General features: G+C 31.1%; 2 protein-coding genes across 11 annotated transcripts; both read right to left on the bottom strand.

The window, feature by feature from the left end:
* Positions 1-2,366: 2,366 nt before the first annotated feature.
* On the bottom strand, positions 2,367-6,211 carry LOC111312824 (phosphoserine phosphatase, chloroplastic-like). The gene is made up of 8 exons (XM_022913479.2): positions 5,965-6,211; positions 5,368-5,599; positions 5,003-5,135; positions 4,810-4,917; positions 3,804-3,897; positions 3,046-3,195; positions 2,917-2,970; positions 2,367-2,667 (listed from the first exon to the last, which is right to left on the bottom strand). The coding sequence occupies exons 2-8, from the start codon at positions 5,588-5,590 to the stop codon at positions 2,542-2,544; spliced, it is 888 nt and encodes a 295-aa protein (XP_022769214.2). The 5' UTR covers positions 5,591-5,599; positions 5,965-6,211; the 3' UTR covers positions 2,367-2,541.
* A 508-nt stretch (positions 6,212-6,719) lies between these two features.
* LOC111312846 (ATP synthase subunit gamma, mitochondrial-like) lies at positions 6,720-18,865 on the bottom strand. Of its 10 annotated transcripts, none has more exons than XM_089766008.1 (7): positions 17,620-18,865; positions 9,731-9,844; positions 9,531-9,634; positions 8,202-8,324; positions 7,972-8,091; positions 7,258-7,379; positions 6,720-7,086 (listed from the first exon to the last, which is right to left on the bottom strand). In XM_089766008.1, the coding sequence occupies exons 1-7, from the start codon at positions 17,633-17,635 to the stop codon at positions 7,065-7,067; spliced, it is 621 nt and encodes a 206-aa protein (XP_089622134.1). In that variant the 5' UTR covers positions 17,636-18,865; the 3' UTR covers positions 6,720-7,064. The 10 variants fall into 10 exon arrangements, 9 of the variants coding, with proteins under 9 accessions (XP_089622134.1, XP_089622135.1, XP_089622129.1 ...); XM_089766009.1 differs by having other exon boundaries at positions 9,531-9,628; XR_016345244.1 differs by lacking the exons at positions 6,720-7,086; positions 7,258-7,379; positions 7,972-8,091; ... (1 more) ...; positions 9,531-9,634; positions 9,731-9,844 and adding exons at positions 15,205-15,562; positions 15,777-17,108 and having other exon boundaries at positions 17,312-18,865.
* Between the last annotated feature and the right edge of the window lie 965 nt (positions 18,866-19,830).

Raw genomic sequence — 19,830 nt, 5'->3', positions numbered from 1 at the left:
AATAATTTATATTTTCAAATGATATCGGTGAAATTTGTAGTTATTGTAAAATTTTTATTTTTTTTACAATTAGTCTCTTCAAAAAAAAATTTGTAAAATCTCATAATTTTCAATCAATTCATTCAATATCTTCAAAAATAATAAAAATTAAAAAATTAAACGTAAGAAAATTTTAACCTCAGTAATATAAAAGTTCAATTTTGCAGACTTTTAAAAGATTTAACCTCCTCCTTAAAGAAAAAGGAACCTGCTTCTTATTCATTCTAATATTTTGGTGGCAGCCAATGTCAAGCATGTAAACCTAACAGGCTAACACCAGGCCCAACGGGTCCCAAAATTTCTACCTTTCCAAACAGAAAATATCTGTCTTTCCATCTTTTGCAACTTGCAAAAAGGCCGCTGCATGTGATTTTTTTTTTTAAATGAGAAATGAGAATAATGTGACTGTGACTGGCCTTTGTCCTTCGATATGATCGCCCATTGACAGGGAGGAAAATACAATGGCGTTTGGTTGCTGGGATTAATCAAATCTACTCCCAGTCCCACCAACAATCTTATCTTCACACTTTCTTATTTATTAAATTGTCTAATATGAATTTCATTACTTAATCTTCGCAACAGTACTTTGATTTTATTTGGTACAACTGCCACCCAATAATTAAAATTTATATACAAATGTTGGGATTTGATTTATCATTTACTCTCTCTTTCATTTTTTTTTATGTTTCAAAATTAATTCTATTTTTTTAACATTTAAATTTAAATTTTTTTATATTTTAAAATTATATTTTAATTTTTTTTACTTTTAGCATTAAAAATTATGAAATTTTAATTTTATAAAAAAATTAAAATTTAATATTAAATATATTAAAGTCAATTTTTTTAATTTCATAAAAATTAATATGACAAACATTATGGGACGGAAAGAGTAAAATTTTTAAATAATGAATCATCGAATTATCAATTCTGTTTGAATTTATATAAAAGTTGTCGAGTTCTTGTGATTTTATTTAAATTGTTTTATTTAATAAAAAAATCAATGATCATAAAAAAAATTATTATTTTATTATAATTAATTAAGTTTTTAAATATTTATTTTCATTAATTGAATTTTTATTAAATAAAAATTAATTAATTATTAACATTCATTTTTATTCAATTGAAAATTCAATTAAGTTAAAAATAAATATTTAATGATTCAATTGATCCGAAATAAAAACTTTAAAATTTTATTAATTATAATAAAATCTCATAAATTTAAATAATTATTTTTTTCCTTTTTATTTCTTAATATTTATCTCATTTGACTTGGGTATGTAGCACCAAATTGGTCAATATATTAGCGTTTTTTTTTTTTTTTTTTCAAAAGATCCCAAAGGACTATTTGATTTTGGATTTGATTGAATTGACATGAAGAAAATAAGGTGTTGGATTAGAAGATTTAATAATTGTAGGACATGAAAAGTTATTTACAGACATTTAGAAAAATTAATTGTAAATTCACAAACATTTATGATTTTTAGAGTCAGAAATAATAAGGTAAGAAATTTAATGGTATTTATTCTATCTACAAATCAACCAGAAAAAGGCAGTTCAAAAGCCACTGTAGCTTTAATTAAAAATTTAAATTTATTAAATGATATATTTTAAAAGTATTTATATTTTTTTTAGTATAAAGGTTTTCATCTATTAAAATATTTTTGATTGACATATTTGAAGTCGAGTTTGAATCAAATTAAAAATTTATATTTAATAAATATTTGTATTTAAGATTGATGATAATATACAAATCCGTTGGATTTTTATCCAATCCGACTTATAGGATCATTTTTTTTATTTGTGTTTTGAATTGGTTTGAGTTTTATTAAAATAAAATCGAAATCAAATTTTAGATAAATTCATTTTAATTCGATATTTATAAATTTTTTATTATTTAATTAATTGTATATACATATTATATTAATAAAATTATTATACAATATTTTAATTAAAAATATTATATTTACATATAATTAAGATATAATTTATATTAAAAATATTTTATTAATATTATATTAAATTAATTTTAAATCAAATCAATTACAATTTTATATATACGTGAATCAAGTTAGTTATGAAAAAAATATATATTTTATTATCAAATCGAGTTTTGAATATTTATTTTATAATGTCAGGTTGAATATTTAGAGGATATTTAGTTTATAATGTCCGGGTGATCAAAAACTCAACTCAACCCAACCTGTTACCATTTGTATTACTGTATTTTTTTATACTAGATATAAACAACATTTGTGTTAATAGTTGTGTATATCTGGTTTTGACATGCAATACGTAAAGCATAGGTATTTATACAATGTAAAAAAGCATGAACCAACAATCACTCTTCATTCATTTTCCTTTTTGAGTTTTATACAGTTAAGCTGTCGCAAAAAAAAAAATAGCAAATGTTGCGATAACACGAGAAATGCATGCGTAATACAGAGGTGCACGAAACTTGTAACAGAAGGGGGAAAATGGGAAAGAAATCAGGAAGTAAAGAAGCTACTCCAAGGCATTTATAAGATCTCTGAAACTAGAGACCAACCAATTAGCTTTTGCTGCAACAGCCTCCCGGAGTTGAACACCGGCGTAGCAAATAAACAAGTCAGCACCTCCTGGTTTACGCGCCTGTGTTTGAAGCAAAATGGAGGAGAAGACAAAAGAAAATGTGAAATTCCCATTGAATTAAATAAATGCTGCTTAAATGCAATGAATATGCCAGTAAAGAAATCAGAAATGGCCCTTCTGCAGTGGGCAATGCTATAACCTATAGGTGCTCAACATTCATGCACTGAAATGCCATTCAGAGAAAAGGTCATTGGGAAAAAAATTATGAACTTAACTATATTTAGAGGAATTTCAGATGAATTTACTAACCTCAAGATCAGTAGCACCATCACCAATCATGACTAATGCTTTATGTCCCTTAACCTGGAAAATTTCTTTAATCAGACTCAGTAATCCAATTTTTAGCCAGGCAATACAAAAAGCAGAAACAATACTCGCCTTTCTTATTTGTTGAACAGCGGCAGCTTTTCCTCCACTCCTTGAAGTAGGCTCATTTGCATCAAAACCCAGAAACTCCCCAGAGCTTCCAAAGAGCAGTTGATTGGCAAAAATGTTTTCTTGTGGAATGCCAAGGATTGATGCAACAGGCTGCAAACAAACTTTCTCGGTTAACTATCTTCTGGGAGGAGCATTCCATTAATAATTGTGAAGATTATAGTAATATCTACTGACATGCCTCTTTCAATAGCAATGAACCTACATGCTATGTACTGGCTATAAACTGATAAAGCAGAAGATCAGATCCTTTATCTTATTGTCTGGTTGTAAAACAGCATTATTTATCCAATCCAAGCATTAGAAACTAGGGTATTTAAATATTCAGACTGAGAATTTCTTTTAACTACTGATTTAATTCAGCTTCAACATGTTCAGAGATTAAGAACAGGAAATCATAAATTGCTTTCCAGAAACAGTATCAAACTTAAATAGTCTTAAATCTATTTGGTTGTTCCCAAGCCATCATCTGCTTTCAGCATAGAACCAAATGTCATGTAAGGATTGCCCATTTGCATTAAATTGTTTGGCATGACCCTCATTTTCTCCAGTTTCTCAATATCCAATTTCCATTATTCAATGCCATTAAAATATTGGAAGCGATCAAAGTTGATTTGAAAAAAGAAATTCCACATAATGCTTTAACAAAACGAAGTAATGCATAGAAGTTCTTTCATGTGTTTAGCAGCATGGTCACCTACATTAATCATTTGGCGGAAGCCTCCAGAGATTAGATAAACATTGATATTCCTAGCCTTCAGCTTCTTGACTAATTCTTCTATGCCAGGAGAAATCCTGCATGTCAGTAAGAAGACAAACAATGAACATGGCTCTTTTTCAGAACTAAATCATGAATATTTGACAATCTTCAGGTTGCAAAAAAAAAAAAAAGAGAAAAGAAAAGAAAAGATAAACACAGAAGAATATTGTAAAAAAAAGAATCACAACTCAAAAATGATTTATTCATCAAGGAGTTGATACCCTTCTATAATTGTTTTTGTGTAACAATTTTCTTGGATAACATATAGGTTTGATTCAGAGTATTGCTAAATGTTGCCATATCAATATTCAGAATGCTCTTACCAAAGGGCAAGGTTTTGATATAAATTATAAATTATTACGCAAGTTTTCAGAAAAAAATGACCATTATATGACTATCAAATCAAAAACAGAGAAGCATTGGTCCTGTTACTTCGTAACATTAATTCATGATTGTATCCAAAAAACTTTCAGATTTTTAATCCAAAGAATTAATCATCTAAAAAACACAAAAGAAAGAGACGAAAAAGACTAGAAATTAAATAGCATTGGTCAGGCAGTTGGCAATAGAACATTAGGTTTAAGTATTGAAATATCTAGGGTCTTGGTTAAAGGTTATAAAGGATGTTTCAGAAACAAGGGCGTTTGACGTAGCAGCTGGAGAATTATATTATAGTGTAAGAACATTAAACTAATGAAGGAGCTAAAATGAAACTTATTTTGCTTGCATCAAGTACCATCTAAACTAGAACTAAAACACAATATATAAAGATGTGAAAATATTTAAAGCAAACACTAAACATATTACAGCCTGAATATTGTAAGGTACAAGCAAATCATGATTTCTTAGGAGAATTTAATAATTCAACTTCAAGAACTACCCAAGCATCTAGTCTTATGAAGAACATAACAAGGTAAGATTAAGAAGGTGAATTACAAGCCTCATACCTCGGGGGCCTTTTCTCGAGAAAATTCTGGACTTTAGCTAGGGAAGGTTTGAATAAAGACAATCTGGCAGCCAAGGCCTCCTCGAAAGGAACCGAACCACCCATGGCTCTATCAAACAAAAACCAGAGACTACTATTTATGCTCTACAACATCAAAGGAATTCAAGTACTCAAAATGAATGTGGTCAACCAACCTAGCAGTCCATTCTGCAACAGCCTTTCCAGCCCCACAAAATTCTGCAAGTTCATCAATGCCCTCATCTATGCAGACTGTGCTATCCACATCAAAGCACACTGCATCAGCGCTTCTCCACAGCTCAAGAACCTCTGGAATATAATAAAGGCAACTATCAATAAAGGCAATTACTTCTACATTTACAACATCAAAAAATTACCTAAAAACATTCAAACTAAATCCCAAACCAGTTTCATCATTCAAGTCCATAAAATTCATAAATCATTCTAACTTTAAATTTAAACCCAGTCCTTGTTTTCTATCCAATACGTTGGGAACTCAACTAAAGCAATATAAGATCACTTGAGCTATAGATAACAAAACCTTTGGAAGGCTGCTTATTATCGAAGTGGCCAATAGATGAGGCTTCTAATGGTTGAACTGAAGCAGCAATCGGATCCAATGACTTAGGACGTTTCATCATCCAAACTTGACCTCTACTCAAGTTTTTCCGTAAATGCAAGGAAAATGTAGGGAGAAAAGCAGAGCAATGCCGTTTACACGAAACTTGAATCGGGATGATTCGTGAAATTGACAATCCTTCCATCAAAATTATCTGTTTCGAAAAAAAAAAAACAGTAATGCAAAATCTTCCAATACCATGAAAAATCAAAATTTAATCAGATAACACACTAAACTAGCCTTATTCAGCAGAAAAATAATAACCCATTTAAAAAAATACCCATATATAAACACATTTGGGGAGACATGAAATGACTTTCACTATATAAACAACAACCCAGGTTGAGAGAATTCCCAAGTACAACAAAGCTATTTCTCACATTTTCTCCCTAACCAAAATTAACAAGAGCAAAGAAGGAAATTACAACCATAAAAGACGGGTATTGAAGAATGACATGCATAAAATAACAAATGAAGAACCCAAGAAAGAAAAGAAAGAGAAAAAAAAAAAAAGCTTACTGTTGTCGTTTAGAGATTTAGAAGGTTTCTAGCTTTGGAAAGCTTTGTTGGTGGTGAGCTGTAATGGCTTGATTCTCTGTTTTCGGATCTCTCCTCTGTTCTTAAGTCGTTGAAGCTTGTTTTTTGTCAGTGGCAACAGCGCCCTCCATCCTGACGTTTCTCCCCAACAACCACAATCCAAATTACGGAAAAGTATCCCTTTTCAGACAATTTACACATCCCAACACTTGGTTGGTGAAGACCCAAAGAATTGGGTTTAGGATTCGGATTGATCCGACCCTTTATATGATTTTTTTTCTCCTTTAAATTTTGGAACAGAAAATTTTTAATACACTCTTTCAAAAAAACCTAACTCAAATTACCTTAACAAGAGCGAGTTTAGGAGTGCATTAGCGTTAATGCCTGGTCCAGGAGTGTGCTGCGTTAATGCATTTCTATTAAAAATCTTTAATTTGAGAGCCATAACGATGAGATATTGTGTTAATTTTCCCGAAATCGACAAAAAATGATAGGTTCAAAAGATCCGATCTTCTTACGCTGACTCAGTCACATGGATTAAGAAAGGAAGAATCAAAAGGCTGCTGAAACCATAAAAAAAGTGATTTTGATTCCCAGAAATGCCAACTTCTTTTCATATCCGGTGATGTTTTCCTCCTACCAATAAATATTGTCTTGATTGACAGACTTTGTTCGGAATAAAAATGAATATTATTCAATTATAGATAAAGTCTTATTCGTTGAACACGAAACAACGATTTTAAAATTGTATCGTAATCTGAATTAGTGACTTATCAATCTTCATCGACATGAGCAATATCACATCCTTATATGTCTTCAACAAATACCCCTTTTTAACTTCCAATTGTGAAATGTAGAAACAGAATCTTAACCAGTCTCTTTCTTTTCCTTGAATACCTTCCGACTGGTTTTTAATTTTCAAATAATTCTTATTCGATGTTGATGCTATTGATGGTTTCATGATTACTTCTTTTACTGTTGATTGACTCAAAATAAATACCCTCTTAAAATGCAATGTCTATATGCTGTATGCAATAAATTGATCCTCCAGTGCCGATGCTCCAGATATAATCTCAATCAACTCAGTGGTAATCTTGACGGGTTCTGTAACACAAATATGACACAAAAATCATCTACATCGGCTATAAGAAGGAAGAAAAATTAAAAACAATTGAATTAGGCTTGAGACAACCTAAGAATACTAGTAGTTATATGTAGAAACTGATTCACTTGACAACACATGTACATGAGAAAGAGGGAGAGAGGTAGGGAGACCTGTTATATGTGAGTGTAAGGCCATCAAGCACGTCAACGGCATTTCTGCTTGAGCTATCCATGGCAGACATCCTTGCTCCTTGTTCACTACAAGCGTTCTCCAATACCGCATTGAACATGACCTAGGGGAAATATGAGAATTCTTTGATGGTAAATTACAGAGACTATAGTCTAATATAGCACATACCAGATACAGAAAAAGACTAATAAAGAAAACCCTGAGTTTTTTTTTTTTTTTTGTAGATTTTCTACTAATAGGAAGATAAGGTAGCTTATGCATTCCCAACACACAAATGTAAAATTCTTACACCTATTTGTATTTTTTCGTACACAAAGAGATAGTAAAGGCTTTGCCTCGACAACACCACTCAGATGAATTTGCAGTGGTCAACAAGGAAATTAATTTTTTTGTTTAGCATTGAAGTAGGGTTAAAAGCAACTTTTGAACACAAAAATTACTTTCAAGTGCAATGCTAAACTAAGTTCTAGAGCTCTATCAAAATCTATAGGAACTTAACTAATTAAGTGTTTACTTTATCTCCAAAATCATAGGAATCATTTTCTAAGATCCAGGGTATCAAGTAAAATTCACAAAGATGGGTTTTTGTTCATTAAATGTTAATACTCAATTATTCATAGTTCATGTTTTCATGGTATGACTTTCATGCAGAATAACAAGTAATAAGGACTTTTGTTTCAAACAGCAGGACTTACACAAGAAAACTGGAACTCTGCCAGATTTTGAAGTATTTCAGCCTTTGTCTCACCACCCTCAACTTCATAGGAGTCTAGATCAACAAGCTTGCCCCCGGATTCAGCTTCCCTTTCAACAATCTATATGAACAAATCACCAAATAAAAAATAGACTAAATAAAGCAACATTTAAACAGCAAAAAAAAAAAAAAAAAAAAACTATCAAGCTGAAAGATTCTGGTTATACTCACTTCAGGTGATAACACGGTTGACAGTGTAGGCACGAATGAAACTACTGAGTGAAACTTGTTGAAGACAATCCTCAAAGCGTCATACTCCACATTCTTTAAGATATCATCAGCAAGAAGAGAGACCTGCAGGTGCAAATATTTGTAAGTATGGCGAAAAGAAATAGAAAAAGTCCACAAAAAAGAGATTCATCTCTATTAGAAAATTCCATTTCATCCAGTGAGATCGACAGTTAACACAGTCAACCACAATCTACAATATTGAGCAGAAGATAGAAATTTAGTAAAGACAAAGTGATTCAGCAAAGAAAGTGGATTGAAAAGAGTCAAGATTAAACTCCAAGAAAATTTGGAATTCAGTCTTTATTTGATGTTAGACAATTACGGCATTATTTAATGGTATGTCTCCTTAGCTTAACAGTTGCAACATAAAAAAACAATCCGTTCTCTTGGATTTATGAGTATGGTATTCTGGTAATTCTTGGATGTTATAATCTTAGAATTTGAGACCAAAGGTCCATTTAAGGTTTCCTTCAATTATTATGTTTTCCTTCCATTATTATGTTTTCCTTCACAGTTAGAACTTACTTTCAATCAGTTTTTGGTAGCTCCTACTTTGGATTACCGCTTTCAACTAATAGAGAACAATTATATGAGAATTTGCTGCTGTTATGCTCTTTAGGGTGGTGTGAAGAAATTCCTAACTCTATATGTGAAACCTTTAAGGCCTTTGATGCAAAGATGGAGGAGATCTAAGTGTGAAGCCCAAATATTATCCTCTTCTTATTCTTTGTTTTCGAACTCTGACATATTATAATCAGCCATAAAGAATTCCCATTCAACCCCAGAATCGCCATCTATCAAACTCTAACCAGATCCACACCAAAACAACCTCCAAGCTTCAACCCTACGGTAAATGGTTACTTATTCACTTCCCAAGCCGGCAGGTAGGTTGAACCTTTATTGTTGTTTTTATCCTCAAAATGGAGTCCTTCCTTTCTAAACCAACCAACAAACCTTAATTGTACTCTATTATGAAATTAAACCCTATAATTACAGCCATCATTAGACCACAGTTTTCTTAATATTATAGATTCCCACATCCTGCACTATATTGCAAGGAACCAGTCAAGAAACAATGCATTCACTGAGACATAAGATATAAGGTCAAAATTTCCTGCTCCTGCATGACCAAAACACAGCCTTAAAGCAAGAATCAAGCATTCAATTTGTCAATCAAAATTTCAGCTTGGACAAAAATTTTTTCCTTGGAAAATTGCAAAAAAAAGTGCAATTGCGGACCTGAGTCTAGTTCAAAGGATTTTTCTGCACCTTGGTTATGATTAACTCAGTGTCCTTCTTAGAGTCAAGAACCAATTGAGCCTTAGCTTTCTCTCCCAAAATAACATATTTTGTTTCCTTTTCAGGACCTGTGGCTATAAAGATATTAAACTCAAAAGAAGCGTCCAATTGGACATCAACTAAGAGAAAAACAAACGAGTAGAAAAGATTATGTTGCTTGGAAGATATACCAGAGTTCAACTTGTGGAGTGCCTTGCTTATCTTGACTGATGTAGAGTTAATTCCACCACAAAGACCTTTGTCTGAAGAGATGGTCACAACAACATTCTTCTTGACATCGACACCTAGCATTGTGACAATACATATTAATAAAATGAGGCTGACAAGAATATATGCATTTGATATACGTAAAAGATTATTAAACAAAATACAACAAATTGTACAAGGATAAAACAAGAGTGAATAGGCAAAGACCCTGTAACCTTAACTAAGCAAATTTCAAAAGCGTTATTAATGGTATTAACCAAATTTACAGGTTAAGCTAAAACACTTCCCTTCAGGTTAGCGAGTAAATCTATTAGTTTCCAGTTTTGTAAAACTTCAGTTTTATTCACCATTAAGCATTAAAAACCACTCTATTTCAACCTGAACCAAGTAATATTAGTTATTAACCAAGTCAAGCTAGCTATTATCAATACCATGGTTATCAAAACAGGATTAAATATTAAACCGTTCAAGATTTCGAGTCATTGGATTTATAGTTAAACAATCGAGTCAATTGTTGGTTCAATAAAAAATATTATAAAAAATTATAAATATTTTAAAAATTCAAATTTTAAACTTTTAATTTAAGTTATAATTTAATAATTCAATCATAAAATTATAAATTTTAAGTTATATCATAAAGTACAAATTTTAAAATATAAAACTCATAGAATAATTAATTACTAGCTAGAAATGAAATTACTTAATATTTTATTAAAAATCATATTTTATATTTTAATGTTGGAAATAATATTTATATTTTAATAAATATAATAAATAATAACCAATAAATAATTATAAATTATTATTTATATTTGTTAGAATATAAATATTATTTATTAATATGTAATAATTAATCTTTATGTAATAAAAAAGAAATATCTATATATAAAATTAATAAAAAGGAAACATTTATATTTATATGAAAATTAGTAAAAAGGAAGTTAAAATCATTTTAATATTTTTTATATAAATGTAGATTTTTTTTTGTTAATTTTATATATATACATTTTCTTTTATTAATTATTTTCAATCATGATCAAATAATTAATCATTTTTATTAACATTTTATATTTTATTAATATTTTATTATAATTATTTTTAATTATGGTATCAATTAATAAAATTTTTTGTTAGATCATTTTTTTTAAAATTGCTTATTTTTACGTGTGTAAGTATTTTTGTAATGTCATTATCTACATATCTCAAAATATATCAACATATCATTACTATAAATACAAAGACTTTGATGGTAAAAAAAAAAAAAGTTGAGGAGTTTATTTAAATGAAATAGTAATATAATGGCTTAATTAAATTATTTTGAATACTTAAAGTACTTTTTTTCATATTTTTTTAAACTTATTAATTGGTATTGAATCAATCTAATTAAAAAAAAAATCATTTGATTTATTGGTTTGTTGTATAAAAGGTGATTTATAACAATTTAAAATAATTTAATTATAAAATTGATATAATTATAAAATCAAATGGATTTCAATATTAATTCACTCGTTCAATTGGTCGGACTAACGGTTTAATTTAATTTTGATAATTGTGACCGATACAAAACTAATTTCATAAACAACCGGAGCCTCTTTATAATTTATATTCATTCAAAACAAAACCAAACAGACAAACACATACCAAACATACAGCATAATTTTAAAAGAAATCACAATCAAGATTACACCCCCAATCAACAAAATCAGTGAGGTATTATCAATGCAAAATCCATCTTTTACAAATTATCTACCTATATTAATCTTGGGACACAGAAAAGATCTACCCACCTAATTCTCAAACAAGTAACAGTAAGTAGCATTTATAAAAGTGCAGCTAATATGCTCACACTGTTCTTTTATCAATCAATTATCAAATTTACATTTTTTTTTTGGATAAATGGTATTTCATTAATCCAAAGAAGCATGATTCCTACTACCAGTCAACAATCAAAGAATGAACCTTAGTACTTTCTACATAATCCCCCAATTATTACATACAGAACTAACAGTGGGATCATTCGTATTTTTTACAAATTTTAAAAGGCAAAATTTTACATCAAAACCAATGCCTTGCAAAGTATTTTCAATGTTTAGAGAAGAAATGCCATGCATTAGAGAGTTCCTCGAACGCCACATATGGAATATACTTGCTATCCACACTCCTATCAAAATCATAGCCTTGGAAGTTTTACCTTTGGTATTTCAAATAGCCTAGTCGAGCTCCTGCTACTAGCTGTGGATTCTACGGTCAATCTCACACTTTGCTAACACCAATTGCCAAACTTGCTTTGAGAAGTCACAAGAAAAGAGAAGATGATCTCTAGTCTCTATCTCTATATCACAAAAGTAGCAAGTGACTTCTGGTAGTTGAGTACACCATCTCCTAATATTAGCTAGTGTGCTCAATCTATTAAGAATTTCAAGCCAAGTGATAAAACTATGTCTTGGGAGTGACGACGAATTCCATACCAATTTATGCCAACCCATAGTGGGTTTTCTAAACTTGATCCAGTTTCATGTATCTGAAAGTATAAATTTGCCAGACTTTGATGCCTGCCAAACAATAGCATCCTCTTCTTCAATAAGGACGAGGCCAGCCAACTCCTGCTACAAATCCCTCATCTGTAGCGGAGTAGCGAGGTTCTGGGTCCAATCATTTATTAAAAGAGCAGAGGCCACAGTCGCACTCGCAGGAATTGCAACCTATGATGTTATTACTCTACCGCAAGAAGTAATTAAAGGACCATCACTAAGCCAATTATCAAACCATAAGAAAGTATTCTTTCCATCTCCAATCTTGTGCGCTATGAGCTCTCTGCTTGCATTTCTTAGCTTTAAAAGTTTCCTCCAATGCCGACTGTAGTCCTTCTGCTAATCGATTTGTCAAATACTTTTTTCCCTCAAGTGGTAAGCTTTTATCCAAGCTACCCAAAGGAATCCACTTTGAGTAAATAAAGACTAGATATGCTTTAAAAGACATGCTTTATTTAGGGAAGACAAAAATATCCGAAATTGACGGGTTTCGATTTGATCATTTAGGATCGATTTTTTTTTTTTAAATCGGGTATCGGGTCGAGTAGGATCGGATAGTATAAAAAAATTCGGGTTCATGTCGGGATCGAGTTTTAGGTAAATCCGATCAGATATATATAAAAAATTTATTTTTTAATTATTTATTTAATTTTATATTTTTTTATATATTTAATTTTATATTTATATTTAAAATAATATTTTATTAATTTCGGATCGAATCGGATTCGAATATTAAAAATAAAAAAAATTATCGAATCGAATACGAGTACGAGTTTTATATATTTAAAGTTGAATTAAATTCGAGGCGAACAAAAATCCGTCCGATCCGACCCGTTACCATCGCTAACTTTATTCCATGTTAGGAGATCCTTAAGACCCAATCCACCTTTTTTTGAGTAGCAAATGGCTTTAACTTTTGCTCCTCTTGCATCCCCCTCTTTCCCTTTCCAAAGAAAAGCAGAATAAACTTGAGTCACTTTTTTGATAACCCTTTTAGGTAGTGGAAATATGTTGCACCAATAATTTTGAAGCCCTAACATAATAAATTTTATAAACTGCAATCTGCCATCATAGGAAAGTCTCATTACCGCCTAGATCTGAATTCTGGCAATTATTTTCTGGACTAAAGGCTGACAATCTTGAGCATTTAGTTTTTTAGAAGAGAGTGGTACTCCTAGATACTTAATAGGAAAGCTCCTCATTCTAAACCCAGTACTTGAATCTCTTATAACTCAGAAGTAGAAATATTAGCATGAAACAACTCACTTCTAGTTGGGTTTAATTTCAGACCAGATATTATGTAAAAGGACTTCAAGATAGAGTAGACTTTCTTAGCTACTTGTGAAGAACTTTTCATAAAAATCATGAGATCATTTGCGAAGTACAAGTGATTAATTTTGATCCTTCACGGTAGGGATGATAAGGAAACAGTCCTTGAGAACTGGCATTGTTCAACATACATGATAAGACTTCCATTACTAGCACAAAGAGGTAAGATGATAGCGGATCTCATTGCCTGACTCCCTTTGCACCTGTAAAATAGCCCACCAAACCTCTATTCAATGATATAGAAAACTTGGTACTAGTAACGCACTCATGTACCCAATTGACAAAGTTTACGGGGGTGCCTAGTGTATCAGAACACATTTAATGAAATTCCAACTTATTGAATCAATGGCTTTCCTCAAATCAACTTTTAAAGTGCATCTTGGAAAGACATGCTTCCCATGATATCCTTTGACTAGTTCCCGAGCAAGAAGGACATTATGTGTGATGCTTATCCCTTCCACAAAAGCCGATTGGTTAGGACTAATTACTTCAGGGAGACACTGCTTTAGTCTGTTAGCCAATATCCTAGCAATAAATTTGTACATAGTGCTATAACATGAGCTGGGTTTATGATCAGCCATAGTATTGGGATTTTGAGTCTTAGGCACTAGAGTAATACTGGTAGAGTTTATGGCAGCATGCATTCTACCATAATTGAAAAAGTAGTGAATGGCCTTAAGGAAATCCTCCCCCACAATATGCCATGCTTCTTTGAAAAATTTTGCAATGTATCCATCCAGCCTAGGAGCTTTCCCATCTGGTAAGGAGAATAGAGTATCTTTGATCTCCTTACTAAGGACATTCCTAGCAAGGATTGATTTACTTTCTTCAAAGAAGGATTTCTTCAATATAGCTTTAATATCCGTTGAAGAACAATGCTCTACACAAGGATCTGGTGCACCAAGTAACTTTTGGAAATAATCAATAGCTTCTTGCTTTATGTCATCTAACGAGGTGAGTTTCCGTCCCTCGGCATCATAAATGACCTTAATCTCATTATAAGAATTCTTGGCCCTCAGAACCTTATGAAAGTATCTTGTATTTTGATCACCCATTTACAACCATTGTATTATAGATTTTTTACTTGTAGAAGGCTTCTTCAGCTGCCAACATCTTCACAAGTTCAGAGGAATTAGCCTTTGTTGCCTTTGCTAAATCAATGTCATTGGGCTTAGCAAGAGATTTACTCTGCAAGTTGACCAACTATTCACGCAATATCTCAACTTTCTTTGAAATAGCAACATAATTCCTGTTATTAAGTTGCTTAAGGACAGGCTTAGGCAATTTCAATTTTTAGTGAAGTACTGAGATAGTAGAACCTCTCAGATTCTGCTTCCAAATATCATCCACAGTAAACTTGAAGCTCTCATTTTGTACCCAAAAGTTAAAAAACTTAAAAAGCTTTGGAAGAGAGTAGACAGAATTCATGGGTTTTACCAAAGCAGGATTATGATCGAAAATTTCAGGCATCAAATATTCAACATTGGAATGAGGGAGAGATATATACCATGAATCATTTGACAATGTTCTATCTAATTTACTAGCAAGAGGAGCTTCGTCTCGGTGATTACTCCATGTGAAGAAAGGATCTGTATATTTGTAATCATGTAATTGAGCTTCTTGTAAACATTTTTGGAGTCTTTAACATCAGCAGTAATACATGGATTTTTACTATAATCTGAACTTTCAGAAGGATACTTAACAACATTAAAATCACCAGATAGCATCATGGCTCATTACAAAATCTTTTACTAAGATTAAGGAGATAATCCCAAAGAGATCTTTTTTCAATGCCATTATTCCTCTCATAAAGAAATGTGAAATACCAAAAATCACCTTGAGGTCGAGAACAAAGACAAGTAATAGCTTGATCGATAGCTGACACCACCTGTACGGAGATTTGATTCCTCCAGAGTATCCAGATTCTACCATTCACTGCAAATTGACAGTGATGAATGGAGTTCCAAGTACGAAAACTTCTACTAAGAATGCTTAGCATATTGTTTTCCTTAACTGCTGTCTCCACAAGGCACAAATATCTATTTTATTTATTATAGCTACCTTAATTACTTCTTTTTGTTTTACAGGGTCATTTAGACCCCTGATGTTCCACACAAGAATTATAAGGAAATATAAGATAAAGGCTTACCACCAGCAGCATAAACATTCCTGCCACTACCAGATCCTCGTTCACGCTTTCTACCTCATTTTTACCTTTTCCTTGTAGGAACAATATTCTTTAACAACTCAGTAACTCCTACAGTTGCAGCCCTTTGTTTTTTTGGGAGAAACAACACCTAACTAACCTTCAATATCAAATTCTAAAATAGTCATACTAGGCTTAGGTTCATCCAATTTTAAAGTTGCAAGAATTTCAAATTTATTCACATGTTGATTCACTACCTCTGGCTCTTTCGCTTTTACCATATCAACTGAATTACTCTTCTGCACATGTTGGTCTGTAAAGTTGTCTGGAACTAACTGCTTCTGTTCAGCCTGAGTTTCTTCAGTAACTAGCTTTGACACCCACACAACTTTTATATCTTTTGGAGCCAAGGGGCAGGATTGAATTGTGTGTCCAAACATTTTACATTGAGTGCACTTTTGTGGAATCCACGGGTTCGCTACACAAACTGCAGCAATATTCCCATTTCCCATATCAACTTCAACCTCATAAGGTAATTCATCATTGTATCCTATTTCAACATAGACTTCTGCCATTTTTATTTGTGTTTGCTTTGTTTTACCCTTATCCATGCACAGAAGCTGTCCTAGAGCACTAGCAATGTCGCTGAGACCAATCTTATTAAAAAGTTCCAAAGAGACATTCAATAGCTTTACACACACAGGAATACTATTAAGGTTTAGTTCATCAAGATTCATACCAGCCTTCCATCGCCTGAGGATGAGAGGCTTATGGTTGATATGCCATGGTCCAGATTCAATAACCCAGCTACAAACTTCATTAGAAGAAAATCTTAGAAAGAACAAATATGCCTCCGCACCCTTTATCTCCATTGCACATTTTTTACCCCATAAGAGGTTCACAACCTTCTGAAATTGACTATAGTTTGGTGCCTTCCCCAGAAATTGAACAATAAGACTGTTATTCCTGGAGTTAATTCCCTCTTCAATAACTTTTATAGACGGTTTGACCACAATCTTACCATTAGAACAAGATGAAGTAAAGAAATACAAACTACCATCATACGTCTTAGATTTGAACAGAGACTTCCATACAGTACCATTTGGAGGTTGGATTTTAGTGATTGGGCCATTTTTCTCCTCCACTACAGCAGTAACTACCTCTGCATCTTTTGTAACAAACTCTGTCTTTTCACTCATCTTTGTAGCTAACATTTTTGTCGCCAGATATTCGTTCACCTGCAAAGCACTCGAGCTTTGATTTGATTCCAGATCACAACCTGAACTTGAAGGCACCAATTGGGCAGAAAATGCCTTTGGAGGAATTACAGATATCCTGTTTGGATTTTATTGTTTCTTCAAGCTCATTCCGTAACAATGGATCCCACAAAGTGTAAGAAATATATGAAAGACAATATAGAGAAAAAGAGACAATAGAATTTACAAGAAAATAGAAGAAAAAGCAAGAAAATCGATAGGATTTGCAAGCAAATGACGAAAAGTGTATGAAAATCCACTGCTCAGTTTAGTCCTACTAACCTGAGAGAGAGAAATCCCCAAATCATTTAATTATTCATTTTTTCCCTTCTTTTTCACGATTTATGCTGGAGTAATTAGAAAAATCCACTTGAGAACTTTTATTCGTCATTTTCCCAAATTTACATTTGCATAAACTTTGTGGATAGAAAGGGTAGGAAGACAAACTAAGGCACTGCCCCATTAAAATTCACAACATGAACACCAATGCAACATACATGGAAAAAAGCATAAATTAACAATTAACAACTTGACATAACAAACATTAAGCAAAATGGAACGAGAACACAAACAAATTCAACTGTGCTTACTCAGTAAAAGATACATATCAAAGGCTTATTAGTGGACATACTGGGAAGATCACCAACAAGTGCAGTAAATGGCTACCAGAGGCCACAGGAATTCCCGGCTTTAGTTTGAATTACTCTCAACTTTGAGGCTGCAACCATCTTCATTGCCTTTGTGATTTTCTGAATATTATTCACACTCTTCATTCAGTTTCTAACTGCCCCAGTAATTGACCACCACCTAAGTTATAACCTTCACCATGAATCCTAACTCTAGAGGAAAACATGACTAGCATGTACGTATAACATCATATTAAAATGAAACAAACAAAAAATGGAAACAATTCTTACCGACTTGAGTCGAAATATAACGAACTCCGATAGGACCCTCATCCTTGCCATCCAAGTTAATTTATTTAGTAGTTCAAATCACATCAAAGAAAATTGTGAAAATACCAAAATATAAATTTTGTTATAAATCTTATATAAGGTTCAATAAGTTTTTTGATATATTTGTCTTTTCCCTTCTTCTGAAAATTCAAATTATAGAAAACGCTACTACCAACTATTTAGCTCAATTTAAGATACATATTAAATTTCACTGGCAAAAAAAATCATAAAAAAAAATTCATTTCCATTAGCAGAGAAATAAATCAAAACTTATCATAAAAATGTTCACTTTTAAGCAAATTAAGGAAAAATATACACAATTTAAAAAAAAAAAAAAGAAAGAGAAACTAAAGATCATTATACAAAACTTCATTTCCTCAGCAACAGTGAAAAGTCTAATCAATCCAACAAGAAAAAAAAAATTTTCCATTTGGTTACCAAGAAAGAAAAGGAAAATGTATCATTTGGGCCTAAAAGATAAGGGAAAAACAATGAAAACCTCTTCTTTTTTGGCCTGAGTTGTTAATCATCAAAGCAGAAATCAAGGTAAATAAGGAAAAATGAGATGAGAATATATGTATATGTATCGAAAGAGATGACAAGTCGAGAGATTGAAAATATGAGAATCGTGCTTATGAATGGGAGTTAGGGGACAAGATCGAATGGCGGTGATTGGGCGCGGAGGGATCAGAGGGGCGAAACACCTCCCTTCGCGTTTGAAAGCAGACATCACCATCACTTACCCTTATGGACAACCCTAGAAATCCTTGCTATGGTGGATCGAAGTTTTTTTGGGGTTTTTTTCAAGGAATTATCTCTACAGGGACGTTTGGTTGGAGACAACATGAGATTTTCTTTTAGAATATTACTGTTGTGTATTCAAATTTTACGTTGTATTAAATTTTTAAGTATAATCTTATATTCCTTAATAGTATCCAAAATTTTAGAATAAAAAAATATTTTTTTTTATAATTTTTTAAGATTCTAGAAAAAAAAAAGACTTTTATCTTTTGACTTTAATAAATTTTTTTTTATTTTACTATCATGAAAATCAACATATAAAAATTAAATAATTATGAATTACTTTTATTTTAAACTTTTTTTAATTAAATGTTTTTTTATTTTTTCATTCAAATATTATATTTATAGGCCTTAAAATATAATAATTATAATTATTTATTGCGTTTCTTTAAATGAAAACATAATATTTGACTTAGATAACTTTTGATTTAATAAGCATTTTTATAGGTATAATAATTACTATATTTTTTTAATAAAAATGTAATATTTTTCATTTACTTTTTTTTTTTTACGTTCAATTAATGACTTTTGATTTAATAAGTATTTATTATGGGTATGACAATTACTGCATTTCTTTGAACAAAAATGTAACATTTAGCATTTTATTTTTTTTATATTTAATTTGATGACTTTTGATTTAATGAGCATTTATTATAAATATGGTAAGTAATCCAGTTTCTTTTAATAGAATCGTAATATTTGGTTTTGAATTTTTTTGGACTTAATAGCTTTGATTTAATAAGTATTTATTATGAGTTTTGTCAATTATTGTGTTTCTTTAAAGTTAAACGTAATAATTATTCATTATATTTATTTAATTATTGCATTTTCTAAGTTTTTGGAATGAAATTAATATAGTAATTAATGATTATTTTTTTTTATAATTGGCCGTACTAGTACTATGTTTTTTTACTTTTTTTTAATGAAATTAACGCAATAATTAACGTATTATTGTATTTATTATATAATAAAAAATAATATAATAAAAATATTTTATTAAGTAATTTCATATTTCTTCAACCAAATACAAAAATCTAAAAATCA

Source organism: Durio zibethinus, chromosome 9, assembly GCF_047325235.1.
Source record: "Durio zibethinus cultivar Kanyao isolate XHJ-2024 chromosome 9, ASM4732523v1, whole genome shotgun sequence".
NCBI lineage: Eukaryota > Viridiplantae > Streptophyta > Magnoliopsida > Malvales > Malvaceae > Durio > Durio zibethinus.
The sequence above is the reverse complement of the archived record's forward strand: the minus strand, read 5'-3'. Positions and strand labels throughout refer to the sequence as shown.